The sequence below is a fragment of the Heptranchias perlo genome, chromosome 6 (genome assembly GCF_035084215.1).
Source record: "Heptranchias perlo isolate sHepPer1 chromosome 6, sHepPer1.hap1, whole genome shotgun sequence".
NCBI lineage: Eukaryota > Metazoa > Chordata > Chondrichthyes > Hexanchiformes > Hexanchidae > Heptranchias > Heptranchias perlo.
In genome coordinates this window covers 61,906,624-61,923,038 of record NC_090330.1, presented here as the reverse complement: position 1 = coordinate 61,923,038, position 16,415 = coordinate 61,906,624, and the positions used below count along the sequence as shown (strand labels likewise).

The 16,415-nt window shown below is 38.7% G+C and overlaps 1 protein-coding gene across 1 annotated transcript in view; it reads right to left on the bottom strand.

The window, feature by feature from the left end:
• Positions 1–16,415, bottom strand: part of cep126 (centrosomal protein 126) — a 100,662-nt gene that overhangs the window by 68,677 nt on the left and 15,570 nt on the right. The window contains exons 3-5 of the mRNA XM_067986395.1: positions 10,344–10,495; positions 4,508–4,619; positions 1,756–1,963 (exon numbers count right to left, since the gene is read on the bottom strand). Coding sequence (XP_067842496.1) covers positions 1,756–1,963; positions 4,508–4,619; positions 10,344–10,495 — 472 coding nt within the window. The remainder of the gene's footprint in view (positions 1–1,755; positions 1,964–4,507; positions 4,620–10,343; positions 10,496–16,415) is intronic.

Genomic DNA, 16,415 nt, shown 5'->3' with positions numbered 1-16,415 from the left:
CTGCAGTGCCTGTTGCTCCTGTAGGTAGTGCTATAATAGGTATTTTCAGTTATTAAAGGTTTTCATACTGGGTGGTACACATTAGCTGCAGTTTTAAAGTTTGAGTATATTATCCTGAGATTATATATCCTGGTCACTGGGTTTCCACAAATCAAACAAAATGCTTCCATAATTTTTTTTTCATCTGCCTCAGTCTGCCTTTTTATCTCAGTTACAAAAAGGTCTAATACTCAAAATAAGGGTCTGAACAAAATAAAATATTCAAAAAATACATATTTCACAACTAATCGATTAAATTTATCCACTGAATTGTGATTTGTGTTTTTTAATGCCTCAATAAAGTTTTCACGTAAAGGCCTCAGTCTCTCCCAAAAGCCTGGGCTTGTACTTAGTATTTTTGTCCAGACTGTTGACTGTGAGCTGAAGTTGGATTGTGCATTCTAAGCATGTGCAGTGTACTTAATTTCCCAGGATTCATCAGTACTGTTTAGTCAGCTGTACTGATGACTTTTTTTTAGGATCCTTGTAATTTCTGTCCAGTAGCTTTTTTTCTCAAATTTTGAAAAACAAGAGCACAGATTTAAAAAGCTTTACTGAAATAAAATTTATGAAGTTTTTTTTAAAAAAGAGAAAAAAATTACAGTGCACTAATGGTTCCCTTATAGTAGTTTTTGTTTGTATTCTATAGAAAGTGCATTAAACAGAGAGAGAGGGAGAGAATTAGAGAATGAGAATAAAAAGACACACAGTTACATTTCTTTTTCTCACTTTTCTATAAAACTGTCCTTTCTGTCCCTTCTCTCTTCAGCAGGTTTCCCACCATCTCTGTACACTCACACATATGTTCCTTTACAGATTTAATGAATTTTATCTACCTTTTTAAAGGCCAGGATACACAACAAGATGGCAGCCAATATGTACCGGGTCAGAGGTGAGACTGGGACTGGCAGAGAGAGACTGAATGGGATGCAACATTTATGATTGAAATGTGAACTCAACTTTATTTAAATGTCCAATTTTCCAGAACAGATACATCTACTCCTCCAGCCTTCTGGTCATCTCTGTCTTTCCTGAGTGTCTTACACTTCTTTATGAGGAGCTCTCGCCCATTTACTGGGGCGAGTCATGTTCTTATAATCCCGACAACATTGTAATTTCTTGCTGTTACGCATCCCCCCAACCCCAGCATTTTATTCTGAATGCTTCTAGCATTCAGGTAAAGGCATTTAGTTGAGTTCTTTATTTTTTTCTTGGCTTGTTTAGCTTTTGTGTTTGTTTATGTTCTCTTGATTTACTTTCTGCTTGATGATATTCTGTCCTTCCCCTTGACCACTCGATGCTTATCTATAGTTGAAGTCATATCCACTTCTTTCTCCATATCAAATTACATACAGCAAAATAACAAATCTCTATTTGTTAACATCTAAACCCTCTTTAATTAAAAACAATTCTCAAAAGATTATTAAAGCTTATGCATATGAAACAAAATCATAATTATTTAGTTATGAATATATAAAATAGCATTGATTCTGCAAGATAATAAGTTTATCTGTCTTAATATCTTCTTATGTGGCTTGGTGTCAAATTTTGTTTGATAATCGTGCCTATGAAGCTCCTTGGGACGTTTTACTAATTTAAAGGCGTTTTAAAAATGCAAGTCGTGTTGTTTTCTCTAATTCTTTATGCATGTAAGAAAGCTTACGAAAGAAACCTCATGAACAAACATTAGAAAGGTTATTGTAATTTTTGCAGTACCTGTAAACTATTCAGTTGCTGCTCTCCCAGGAGACGCTGCGTCTTCTCCAGTTCCTGCTGAAAGCATAACCGGCTGTTTTTCAGATTTGCCCCACTCTTCTCTTGCATAAGCTTGGCATAAGCTTTAGCTGCCGAAAGCTGTTTCTGATAGTGGGAACCATTTCTACTCTCTCCATGAGTTGATGGATTCAGAAATAAATCAGTGGGTCTGAGAATGCAATTCCAAAGAAATTATTTGTAAAATTGACTGATTCTTTCCACATTACGTGAAGGAGCTGCTTTGGTCACAATACTATAGTCAAAATTTTAGTTCCAGACTGTGCAGAAAATGTTATTAAGAGCCACTAAGGGTCTAAATGAACTTATTTAAAGCAGCTTCAACCTTACACACAGCACAGAACAGCTCAGAATCTTGCACATACTTTGATCTTAGATCTTGAAGATAAAGTATTGAAAATGTGAACAAATATATTAAGTATGCCAATGTAGTAATAGACTGGAATTTGGTTAACATGCATACTATAGATAAGTCAATATGGGATGAGGGAGCCAACTAGTTACTGCTAACTAGTCTCACACCTAACTTTGTAAATCTTATATTTGTTGCTGGATTTAAATAGACAAATATCTGCATTGTAGCACATTTGTTACAGAACTGAAAGAAAACTCGGACCTGCTCTCATAGCCGACAGGCAGACCATAGCTTGTGCCCCAATCTCCAATCAAGATCGCTCAAGCCAACATTTCACTCCCCCACGTTTCAATTGCATTATCTGTAGGGAAAGGGCCAATCCAGGCATCTCCTTTAAAGCTTGTTTATTTGTTTCTTTTTGGATGTATCTTTTATTTATGGTTGTAGGAGAAATTAGGATACGGCCTCTTACTGTGGGAGGGGGTCAAAAATGTGCAGATGACCAGAGAGACCCTCTCACTGAGGCAGTTAGAAGTGTAGCTCAGTTGCTCACACAACAAAAATTTATCCATAGATGCAGGTAAACATAAGATATGACAAAAGTATTCCATGGTTGAAACATTAGTGGAAATGGATACTAGCAAAAAATAAAACACTTCACATTTTGTTGTGATGCCATTGCTCTCCTAACTTTCCATAACAAATGCAGATTTTTGGGGCCAGAATATATAACTTTAAAATGAGGATTGAGTTTACATCTGCACACCCTGGCCCAATTATCCCTCACCCTTTGAACCTACTTCACCTACAATAGGCTGTCACTTCTCGCATGCTACACGAGAGATGGACTAGTATTATAGATATGTATTACAGGTAGGTGAGCAATGGGATAGCAGCAAATTAATTTATTAAAAAAAAACACAGTAAATATACTTTTTTAAAAAATAAAATTGTCCAAGAGCGACAACACAGGGAAAATTATTTCCATTGCTCAGGGAGATGGTAATTAGATACAACAAATTTAATATGATCATAAAAAGCAATAAAAGGGAGCTAAGAAAAATTGGGGTAGATTTTGACTGTGGACAGGTTTCGAGCAGATGACTGACTGAGCATGTCCACATGCTGCCCAATAGTTCCAGTCCATTTTGAGAACTGGGCCTCGTTAGCAGGCTGCCGGTGGAAAATGAGTGCTCCAGGGCAGTCCGCCAGCTCCAGGCCACCACAATATCGTGTGGCCTTGTTGGCTTCCGGGCCGGAAGAAGGTAGCTCAGGGAGGGAGAGTTCGTTCTCAGGAGGGGGCAGAAACCCGGTGTGGCAGCGGCCCAGGTTCTGTTTGTGGAGCTTGGAAGAGCACCTCTGCTCCTCCCGCCTCCACAAAAATAAATTACAAGTTGCCGGCTAGGCTCCTCTTCGGTTGGATTGCCAGCTGATACTGTGCGGATTGTGCACGTTGCATGCTCCATCCAGTACTGTCCTAAATGGCAATCAAGGTCTTATGTATGTTAGAGGATCCCAATTTACATATTAAAAGGGCCTATCACCTGACTCAAGTGGGTGCTATGGCCGCTCAGGGGTAGGCCCTTCCGAAGTTGGCGTTGGTAGGATCAGGAGTGGGAACGGGACGGTAAGCTTTTCCCCACCATTGTAGGGGTGCCATTGCTCTGTTTCCACCCAGGGGTGTCAGTGAAAATCTATCACATTGTCTTTACTTCGAGGACAGTTGAAATGTGGAATTCTCTGCCACAAGTCACGTTGAATCAAAATCCATTTTTTTTTTAAAAAGGAAATTAGTTACTTGAAAAAGAGGAAAATTAAAGGCCATGAGCCACCTTGTCTTAACCCACTCTCTGGTTCATGGAGAAAAACACTGGCAGACTTTTTGGGCCAAATGGCCCATTTCTGTGATGTAACTATGATTGTACTTATGTTATTAAATGAACACCTGAAAATTTAATAGACAAGTACTTAACACTAATTTTCCCTTTAAACTATAAAAAATGAAAAGCTGGACAGGAACCATTATGCTCCATAGAATACTTGATTATGAACATCTATATTTGTCTTTATAACCTTCAATTCCATTCTAGATATTCATCCAGCAACTTTTTAAAGGAGTTATTTTTCATGCCACCAATTGCTTTTAATGGGACTCTGTCACACATCTAACAATCTGTAAGGAAGAAGAGTAATAAAAACTTTTCTCAATCTTGGTTGAGGCTTGCCAATTTTATAATTATGTACTGTGGTCAAATGGCATTTATATCATTTATGTCTTTTGACATTTTTTAAATTTGGAAGATACATTCTAATTGCTAAAGTGAACACTCATCACCTTACCCATTGTTGACTGTGGGTTTTGCGACAGCAGATGACGAAGATGTTGATATATAAAATGAACCTTGAATCTGTTCAAGAGCTTGCTCTAATCGAGTGGCCTGTTTTCTATGGCCTCAACCAAACAGAAAAAAGTTGAACCATTAGACCATTAATAAAGATTTCATAAATATATTATTATAGGCGTTGCTCATGGTGAATTGTTTAATAACAATAGGGTATTTATGATAGCATCAGTACCATTGATTTAAAGTGACTAAATAAGTCAAATTCCATTTTTATTAAATAGAATTCTTGGATTTTACTGATTTGGGGACTGAATTCCATAACTCTGCCCATTATTTTGTGAAAACTGTAAATGATTGGCCCTTATTTTATATGTATATTCCTTTACCAATATATATTTAATTTTTTATCTCTTACCAGTCTTAACACTGTGAATTCACAGCAACATGGTATGCAAGATGTGCCAGTTGGAGCTTGATATCTGATATTTAGCAGTACTGGATGGGAGAGTGGGGTTTAGCTGTATTGGAGAGGATTCTGTGCTGTGGTAGCACTGTGGATAGTCCTGGGCTTTGGTAGTACAGGGGTTTAGAAAGATTGGAGTGGGGTCCTGGGGTTTGGCAGCACTGAGAAATAAGCTAGGGCCTGGTACCATGTGGAGGGAGCCTTTTGGTCCAGCGTCACTATGGAAGAGGAACGTGGGGTTTGACAGAACTGGGGGGTGGAATCCTCTTATCCGTCAGCAGTGAGGGAAGGGTGAGACATTTGCAGACAGCATTGGTTGGGGTGGAGTGTTGAGGGCACACTAGGTCTGGCAACACTGGTTTGTAATTTCTAAGAGATCTCTACAAACATTAAATTTGATGTTGCGATTGGTTTCTGTGCATGTCTGTCCATCTCTCTCTGACTGTCTGTCTCTTTGTCTCACAGATTTCAGTAATTAAAATATTTACATTTTCTATCAACAAAATACAGGTGATAATTAGAAGCAATTTGTACGCTTTCCAAATTAAACTAATTTATTTAAAACAATAACAAATTAAGATGAGGAAAGACACACTACGTCTTCTCTCATATCAATACAATTTTTGAAGTTTATAGAGTATTTATTCTTTGAACACAAATGCTACAATAGGTGTATGTACACAAATTCTTGAAGGTGGCAGGACAAGTTGAGAAGGCTATTAAAAAGCACATGGGATCCTAGGCTTTATTAATAGAGGCATAGAGTACAAAAGCATGGAAGTTATGCTAAACCTTTATAAAGCATTGGTTAGGCCTGAGCTGGAATACTGTGTTCAATTCTGGGCATCACACTCTAGGAAGGATGTCAAGGCCTTCGAGAGGGGTGCAGAAGAGATTCACTAGAATGGTATCAGGGATGAGGGACTTCATTTATTTGGAGAGACTGGAGAAGCTGGGATTGTTCTCCTTAGAGCAGAGAAGATTAAGAGGAGATTTGATAGAGGTGTTCAAAATCATGAACGGTTCTGATAGAGTAAATAAGAAGAAACTGGAGAAGGGTTGGTAACCAGAGGACACAGATTTAAGGTGATTGGCAAAAGAACCAGAGGTGACACGAGGAAACATCTTTTTACGCAGAGTTATGATCTGGAATGCACTGCCTGAAAGGGTGGTGGAAACAGATTCAATAATAACTTTCAAAAGGGAATTGGATAAATACTTGAAGGGAAAAAAAAGTACAGGGCTATGGGGAAAGAGCAGAGGAGTGGGATTAATTGGATAGCTCTTTCAAAGAGCTGGCACAGGCACGATGGGCCAAATGGCCTCCTTCTGTGCTGTATCATTCTATGACTCTATGATAATCAGTATACACACACCATCTGTTTTTTCTAAAAAAACACAAAATTTAAATTTCATTTGAATAATGCTTTTAAAATTTATCCACCTATTTTCAAATATTTTTTCAAAAACAACCATCAAAATTATTAGACACTGAGCGAGAAGTATTCTATCATTTGGCTAACCCAAATGTATCCTGGGAAATTGTACATGCTGGAAATACTTAGGCTGTAGGATCTGCCTTCAGCTAACAGAGCCACAGCTCTTAATATTAAGTGCAAGCCCAAGATTTTGGGAGAGGCTGAGGCCTTCAAGTAAAAAGCTTAATGAAGATATTAAAAGATACAAAACATTCCCATGGATACATTTAATCATGTATTGTGAAATATGTATTTTCTTAATTTCATTTAAAATCTTATTTTGGACATTAGCGATTTCAGTTACTAAGAAAAATTATAGACTTTATTATCAAATCGGATTTGAGTGATACGATTGGTTCATTAACAAACTGTAACATTGAAGTGTTTACATATGGTTTTCTCATTATAAATGTCTACATAGGAAATTTCCATTTTACGTTGATATAAAAAGTATTACAGAAAGTAATTTATATGTTCCGGAAGAAGCTTGTCAACAGATACGGACTCAGAAACTGAGAGACTCATGAACCGGATACCAGGTATAAGCAGACACTGGGGAATGTGACAAGAGGAAAATCTATAATAAGATGCATAGTTATTAATACTGGGAAGCATTAGAAATAAGATGCCAGAACTGGAGGCTGTTGTGGCATTAGGGAACTAGGATATGACAGGACTATCGGAAGCATGGCTAAATCCAGAGGATGGAAATGAATATAATATTCAGGGGTATAGGGTGCTTAGAAGAGACGATACATAAAAAAGGAGGTGGTATAGTGCATCTGTCAGGGCTACCTAGGAGGTAAAAGAAGTTGATCCTTTAGGAAGTAGAAAGCTTCAAAAGGAGCTATTCTGGTTAGACATCTCTAATGCTAAAAATGTCACAAATGGTGGAGATCGGCCACCTAAGCTGCACTTCCCACCAAAATCGGCCAATCATATCAGTAGTGGAGTTAAGTAATTTGAGTTTTTTTCAGGTATTGCTTCATTAATTTTACATTTGCATGTATTGACTCAGCTCACAATCCTCAGGACTTACCTGAATATTGAAATAAAGGTGAAATTATTAAAAGTTGTTCTCCTTAGAGCGGAGAAGGTTAAGAGGAGATTTGATAGAGGTGTTCATAATCATGAACGGTTTTGTTAGAGTAAGTAAGGAAAAACTGTTTCCAGTGGCAGACAGTTTGGTAACCAGAGGGCACAGATTTAAGTTGATTGGCAAAAGAAACAGAGGTGACATGAGGAAACTTTTTTTTACACAGCGGGTTGTTATGATGTAGAATGCACTGCCTGAAAGGGTGGTGGAAAAAGTTTCAATAGTAACTTTCAAAAGGGAATTGGATAAATACTTGAAGGGAAAAAATTTACAAGGCTATGGGGAAAGAGCAGGAGAGTGGGACCAACTGAATAGTTCTTTCAAAGACCCAGCACAGGCACAATGGGTCAATGGCCTCCTTCTGTGCTGTACCATACAATGATAATAAGATATTATCTAGATTAAGAGAAACTAATTAGAAGCAACCAACACGGATTTCAGAAAGGAAGATTGTGCTTGACAATCCTGATAGAGCTCTTTGAGGAGGTGACAGATATGATGGATGAGGGAAATGCAGTGGACATAGACTTTCAGAAAACCTTTTACAAGATACCATACAGGAGACTATTGTGGAAAATTAAGGGGTATGAAATGGGACGGGGTAGTAAATTGAATTAAAAACTGATTAGAAAGGAAGAAACAGAGAGTAGGAGTTAAGGGCAGTTTCTCAAAGTGGTTAGAAGTGAGTAGTAGTGTCCCACAGCGTTTTGTTCTGGAATTGCTTCTGTTTATTGTGTAACTCAATGATTTGGATATAGGGCTGGAGGGAGTGGTTTCCAAATTTGCAGACGATATTAAAATACGAGGCATAGTACCTTCATTCTGAGAACAAAATGGAAGTCGCAAGGGGGTATTGATAAGATGGTGGAATGGGCAGATAAGTGGCAGATGCAATTGAATGTCAGTAAATGTGAAGTAGTGCATTGTTGTGAAAAAAAATGAAGTATACTTTGAATGGGGGAAAGCTCGCTGATGTAGAAGGGCAAAGAGATTTGAAGGTTCAGGTTCACCACACCTTAAATGCAGCACCTCGTGCATAGGGCCATAAAAACGCCAATGGAATGCTAAGTTTTATGGTGAGGGGTATAGAATATAAAAGTTAAAAAATAATGGTGAATCTATAAAAAAACTTTTGTAAGACCACAATTGGAATAATGTGTGCAATTTTGGGCTCCAATATATTGGAAGGATGTTGAGGCAATAGAGAGGGTACAGTGCAGATTCACTACAATACTGCCCGGTATGAGGAAATACAAATAGAAAGAAAGACTTGAAGATAATTCTTCTAGAACAGAGGAGATTAAGGGGTGATTTGATAGAAGTGTTTAACATTATAATGGGATGGGACGGAGTAGCTAGAAACAGACAGATAACAGTGATTGAGAAGTCTAGAACAAGAGGACATAGATACAAAATTCAAGATAGGAGAATAAAGATACATTATATGAGAGTTAGTGTTTGAAGCAGAAGCCATTTCAACATTTAAGAATAGGTTAGATAGGTGGTTGAAGTAAAAGGGGATAAAGGAAAGTGGCAACAGGACAGGCATGTGAGATTAGGACTACAACTCTTGTGGAAGATAAACACCAACTCATTGGGCTGAACGGCCTATTTCCGTGTTGTAATTTCTATGTAATTCTATGTAATGAGGCTGAAGGGACATATTTGTTACTATGGCTCCACCTGCTGGCAACCATGTGTCTTTGATTAAAATGATCCAGTACACTTTTTAGCATTATAGTTGACACTTTACTCTCACACAAACCTAAGAATTAATAGTTACAAGCTACAAAAGGACATTAGCATCATTACTGATAAAAACAACCTTAGCCATCCTCTCGTTTGAATGTAGTACAATGAAGGACGATTAAGTGATTCACTGCTCAAAAATGGGCAGTTTTTAATGCATGTGAAAAAACAATTGCAAGAGATGGTGTTTTTCTAATAATGAAAGATAGTTTTGACGCAAAAAATCTATCTCTCAGAGTTAAATAAATAATAAAAACAAGTTTGAGGCAGAAGTAGAAATCAAAGCATTTAAATGCGTTCACTCATCCTCAGGTATTCTAAGATATAGGCCGAACCAGAATGAATACTGGAACTATAAATTAAACGCATTCTTCTCCTCCAACCCAATTCAAGCCAGTACACTTCTGCCAGCTCCTCCCCCATTCAACTTGCCACTCTTACTCCCCACACAGTTCAAGCTGGTACCCACCTTGCCCCCAACCCCTTCAGTTAATGCTGGCACTCTCTCCTTAATCCCAAGGTATCACCCTCAGCTTTTCCCTTTCTTCCTCTGAAAGCATTGCTACCGGATTCTGCTCTCTTCCTCCCCCCTCATAAGAACTGCTCCCAGCTTTTGTTCCTTCCCCCTTCATTCTTTCCCTTCCTTCTAATTTACAGTTCTCCTTTCATCTCCCCTCAACACCATTTCTACCCAAGTCATGCTACTACTAGTTGAAGTAATTTCAGCTGCTGCACACTGTAGACAGGAATTCCTGTTCTGCAGTCTGTTGTGGCTGTTATCACTTCAAAACGCAGCAGGACACGGTTAGGAACGGGGTTGAGGGCTTAGGCATGGTCTACATTGACTTCTGTCTGCCAATATGGAGACAGTGTCCCCGAAACCCTGTACACTGCAAAAGTGAACGGTTAGTATGTATGCAGCTAAACCATCTGCTACACTACTCAAACTTACAATGAATCTAATTATATGGATGAATAAAAAAGACTATAAATCCGCTGCCCGACTCCCAGCCAAAAAGTTTAGTTAATAAAATTTATTTCCAACCAGTTCTGTTTTGCCTGCGCTGTGATAGTGGGAGGTGGGCTCGCTGAAATCTCTCAGTTGCGTCCTGTTGCTTCAGTTTTCGTTCTTGAAGCACCTCCTCTCTAAACCTTTGTTCTTTCTCCTCATCTTCTCTGCATTTCTCCTTGAGGGCTCTGTAAGCAACACAAAATATTATTTGGATGGTGCAGCAATTATTTATAGAGAACTTCCAAACTTTTATTTAAGTATCATAATATGCACTAGAAACCAGGAAAAAAACACAATCTGGAATTGATGTAATTTTTCAGGTCAAAGTTGAACAAGTTGCTTCTTCTAATTTATAGCACCTCAATCACCGAACTAATGCATAATAGTAAAAAAAAACTTATTTTAAACCAAGTTCATCAAAGCACATACAGCATTGTTCAACATAACAAATATGCTGGAGTTACCAGCAAGCGAGGAGTTTAAAAGTATGCTCACAAATTACTGTACCTTTATGTCATGGTGTGGCTCACCCATATCCCTCAATTCTCCAACAGCCTTGTAAAATCATTTCACATATTCAACTTGGGCACTTTAAAGCATTTAACAAAAGTAACCTTGAAGAAGTAATTTCACCATCCATATGTGTTTTTTTCACAATCAAAGTTATAATGAGAGCACCATGCCATGATGCGCCAAGGAAATTTTATCACAACACAGAAGTTCAAAGTAAATAAAAATCTTCCATGTTTTCCAAAACATAATGAAGAGAATAGAAATTACCATCAGTGGTGTTACACTGCTTGTACCAAATTGCTCTTACTTTATTTTGCAGATGTATTAATCGGTTTAAAAAACATTGCCGACATCAATTTCTACCCCAACTTCAAAATATGTAAAATAAAGAAAAAACAAATTCTGTGCACTAATGTTCAGACACAAGGTTGAAAGGAATAAATCTATGGGGACAATTTTCATCTGCCAGCTGCCCATTTCTGAACCTAAAAAATGGGCGGCTGGCAGTTTAAAATCAAGGGGGCACTTTAGCTACCCCATGGATGCCCATGGTCCACCTGATGCAATTTTTAGGCTGGTCTGTAAATGGATGAGCAGCACACTCCCCTGTCTCAACAGTAAGGCTGCTTAAATATGCAAATCGGGGTCCTACATCATTGCCAATTTGCCATCCAGTAGAAACAATATTTTACAGTTTACCCCCTTAAAATGTTTCATAATTTTGAAAACCCTTAATAGATCCTCTCCTAACCTTCTCCATTCTAGTGAAAAAAGCCTCAATTTATTGAGCCTCTCTTTATAGCCTCTCGCTGCTGAGAGAGAGAGAGAGAGAGAGATAGCATTATTAATTTTAACTTTTAGTGAATGGGGAAACAGAGCAATATCTGAAGATAGAGTAACACATTCAAATACAAGTATTGTTCAATAAAAATCAAGAATAAAATATGATCTCCACCAATGGCGAAGATTTGCTTTCCTGCAAATACGACAAATTTGCTTTATTATTTAAATTAAATAAAATGGACATAAAACAAATAGTAATTTAATTGTTGTGCCCACGTCTTTAGTTCCATCCCGCATCAGACTGGCGTCTTCTCAGGAAACTGTGGCAGTTCCTTAAATTTATGGCTTCTAGTTTTCAACTCACCAATCAACGGAAATAGTTTTTCACCATTTACTTTTTTTTTTGTTCTCAGATGTGGGCAAGGCTGGCAAGGCCTCATTTATTGTCCATCCTTATTTGGCCTGAGAAGCAGGTGGTGAACCTTCTCTGAAGTGCTACAGTCCTTGTCACGACAGTACTCTCACAAAAGGTATTAGGTAGGGAATTCCAGGATAATGATGTACGATGATCTGAGTCCAAATCAGGATGGCACTTGCTTTGGAGGGGTACTTGGATTTGATGGTGTTCTCATGACATTGTTGCTCTTGTGCTTCTTAATGGTAGAGATAGCAAGGGAGGGAGGTGCAGTCAAAGTTACCTTGCTGAGCTGCTGCAGAGCATCCTGTGAATAGTACATACTGTAGTCACAGTGCATCAGTAATGGGAGCAGTGGATAGAGTCCAGAGGCAGGGACATTAATCAAGCAAACTGCTCCATCCTGGATGGGGTTGAGCTTTTTGAATGTTGTTGTGGCTGCACCCATCCAGGCAATTGATAAGTATTCCATGACACTCCTGACTTGGGCCCTGCAAATGATGGATAGGCTTTGAAGGGTCAGAAGGTGAGCCATTTGTCACAGATTACCCTTGCTCTTGAAGCCATGGTATTGATTTGACTTATTCAGTTAAGCTTCTGGTCAATGATAACCCCCAAAATGTTGATGGTGGGGGATTTAGCGATGGTGGTAACATTGAAGGACAAGGGGAGATGGTTAGGTTTTCTCTTATTCAATATGGTCATTAACTGGCACTTATGTGGCATGAATTCTACCTGCCATTTGTCACCCCAAGCTGTATGTTATCTTGGTCCTGTTGCAGGCTGGTATAAGCTGCTTCATTATCAGAGTTGTGAAAGGAACTGAACACGATAGAATAATCAGCAAACAACTCCACGCTTGACATTACAATGGAGCGTAGGTCATTGATGATGCAGCTGAAGATGGTTAGGCCAAGAACGATTCCTTGAGGAATTCCTGCAGTGATATCCTGGGGTTGTGATGACTGACCTTCGACTACCACAACCATCTTTCTTTGCATCATGTATGACTCCAACTATTGGTGGGTTTCCCTTTGACCCCAAGTGACTTCAGTTTTGTTAGGGCTCCTTGGTGCCATAATCAATAAAATACTGCCTCGATGTGGAAGGCAGCTACTCTCACCTTTCCTCTGGCATTCAGTTCACAGATCAAGACTGTGGTGAGGTCTGGAGCTGAATGGCTGTGGCAGAACACAAACTGAGCCTCGGTGAGCAAATTATTAGCATATTGGTGCTGCTTGATGCCAGTACTGATGACACCTTCTATTGCGTTAATGTTGATCTGGAGGAGGCCGGTAATGTGGTAATTGGCTCTATTAGATTCATCCTATATTTCTGTCGATAGACATGCATGGGTAATCTTCCACATTGCCGGTTGATGCCAGTGTCATAGCTGGACTGGAACATGTTGGCTAGTTCTGGTGCACAGGTCTTCAGCACTAAAGCTGGGGTGGTGTGTGTGCACGTGTGGCTGCTTTCTGTGCAGTTTATCATTAGCAATCCTGCCCTGCCCAACTTGCTCTGCCAAAATGTACATTAGTGTTACAAATTTTCGTTCTGTTCTACATATTCTCTCAGGTTTAGCATCACTCCCTTAAGTGGATGGCTGTTGCTTATGATCAGGAGTTTTTCTTTACTACCTTACTACCCAAAACTAGTCATATGATAGCATGTCCTGGAGATTGTAACAATGAAACACCCTGCTATACAAACTGGATACTGTACTCCCACACATGGTTCCGTGTGTGCCTCTCCACTTTTCTAAAAAAGTAGACGGATTAACACTTTAGTGAGACATGGCCAAATGAAATCAACAAACTGGCTTATTTTACAATAGTTAATGAATTAGCAGAGTAATATTTATAGCAAACATAACTGTACTTCAACTTAATTCACCATCATTCCTCATAACAAAGAAAGTAATGAAATATGTTACACTGTCCTTAAATATCACTTTTCTGGTCAGTGTCTATCAGAATTTCTAGAACTGAATTAGACCAGGTTCTTTATTTCCTACTTGAACAGGAAACCAAGATGTTGACCTCTCACCCGGCTCTTTGTGTCCAAGAATTGTCTGGTCAGGTGACATTTAAATAGGCTACCATCCCCCTGGGTGTGGGTCCCTAAGAACTAACCTGCTGCTCCCAAACAAATAAGACCCTCTTGACAACGAGATTGGAGGGCCCACAGGAAGCACTAAATGGCCTTCATTGTCTCAAGCTGAAGTGGTATGCAAGAAGTCATTCTACAAACGAGTTTGTCTAGCTTTAACACACATCTAAACACCTCACGCCCTCCCCTCCCAAGCCTTTGGCTGTTGTGGGGATTTTAATCCTTTGACAGCTAAATATGACAGAACATAGGTTTAATATAAATTACACCAACCTCTTGCCATGGCCAAATGGTTCAAAATCCAGAAATTTGACATTTCGTATGGAGTAGTCTCATGTCAATGTACACCTGGGCCAAGCTAGTACAAAGCATCATGGACATTTTAAATGTCCCATTGTTTCTGGCCAATATCCTCCTAAGCATGCTCTGGCTATTTAACAAAGGTAAAGAACAAGCATCTAACTACTGTGATGCTATCCAGTGGGAACAACAATTGTGAAGTGCATCTTTAGCTCAACAGCACAATGAAAGATCAGTACCCTAAATTATTTATGTTTGAGGCTATGCAAGGCTTTCTCTCAATAGACTTATCTTCATTATTAACATTATTCTCCAAGATTCCACTGGATTCTGTGTAAAACTCCAAAGCAGCTGAATATAAATGAATCATGAATTTATTTCCTGTAGTCATGTGGGCACTATTGTGTATGCAGCCAATGCTCAATTGCCTCCCACTCAACATCCAGGTTTGGAAAGGATGTCAATTTGCAGGATTTCCTATGGAGCTGTTTGCTCACAATGTCAAAGTCAATGCAACTAAGCATCTTCCTGCAGACAAGAGGAGTGCGACAGGAGAAGGTCTCTATAGAGAGGACAAAGTTAAAACTGTGAGTTAGAAAATTTAGCTTTCTAAAAATAAACACATTACACTGATGGGAGAGTACTTTATTCTGAAACTATTCCCTTGCATATATTCTTCAGGTCTCTTGAAAACTAACCAACAACTACGATGTTTATTTTCAATGGGTCCATCATTGGTCGTTCATCTATCAACATTCTAGGTCTTATTAACTTCTCCAACTTCAAGTGAAACTTTCACATCTCCTACATTGCTAGTTTCCTGAAAGAAGCAGTTTCCTTTTAAGCTAAGCATTTTCTAAACCACTTCTCTGAATTTGTTTAAATTGCAGTCACCAAAAAAAGAGCAAGTTAGTTTTTTTTCCTTATAATAAATCTTCATTTATTGCAATTGAAACCTTATTTCTCTAAACATAAGTACCTTATAATAGTCAAGCATACAATTAACATCTTGAGGTCAAATAAAAAGTGAAAAGTGGCAAGACCTAACATATTGGTGCCATGTTAAATTACCTCCGGCATAATCCAAACCTGCATTTTATAAAATTGATCCCAATTGGGAAGACTCTGTTTTGGGAAAATTCAGTACACAACAGTATTTAAAACAGTACTGAATTCACCTGGCCAAGGTGCTTGCCAGTTGGCAGTCAAGACAAGAAAAAAATGATTATCTTCTGGATTCTCCAAAGAATTAAGCGCATTAGCCCAGAAATTGCTCATAAAATAACAGTGATACAAACAGGGCTTATCGTTATTTCAGGGCAAAAGGAAGAGCAAGTTCTGGCGGGCGCACATGCACAGTCAAATGCAGAAATCCGGACATCGCTCCACTATTTGCCCAGCTCCTCAGAAAGCTGCGTGGGAACCACAGCTCGGTGGTGAAATAAATGGACCAGCGCGAAGTTGCTGCACTGCCCAGCTGGAAACGAACTAATCAGCACAGAAAAAGGTACACTAGTATTTTAGCCTAAACTAACTTTTAACAGCGTGGTACGCGTTAATGACTGCCAAACTCTGGCACTGAAAATTAACTTTTAAAATGTGGAGTCTCATTCCTTCTGATTTTAATTGTTGTTGAGAGATTTTGTTAAAATTATTTTTATTTTTTTACTTTTTATTTGTCTCTTAATTCAATTTTTCTTATCCTCTATTTTGCTTTCTCTAACTGATTTTACATTGAATTAACTGTTGTAGTTTGCACATCCTGGATGCTTCAATCTGATTGGTTGAGGGGACAGAGCAATCCTTTCGCCGCTCACAAAGCTCACAGATGCCCAGTAGAGGCTGCTACACTTTTTGCAGCTCACCATTAGAGAAGTTCCCACACGAAAGCCCATGGATAGTTTGTGGGCAAGTTTAAATCTAATGAGCAGTGGGTGCCGTTCGTTCGCCTCCGAGAGCAAATTCCGGGCCATTATTTCTTA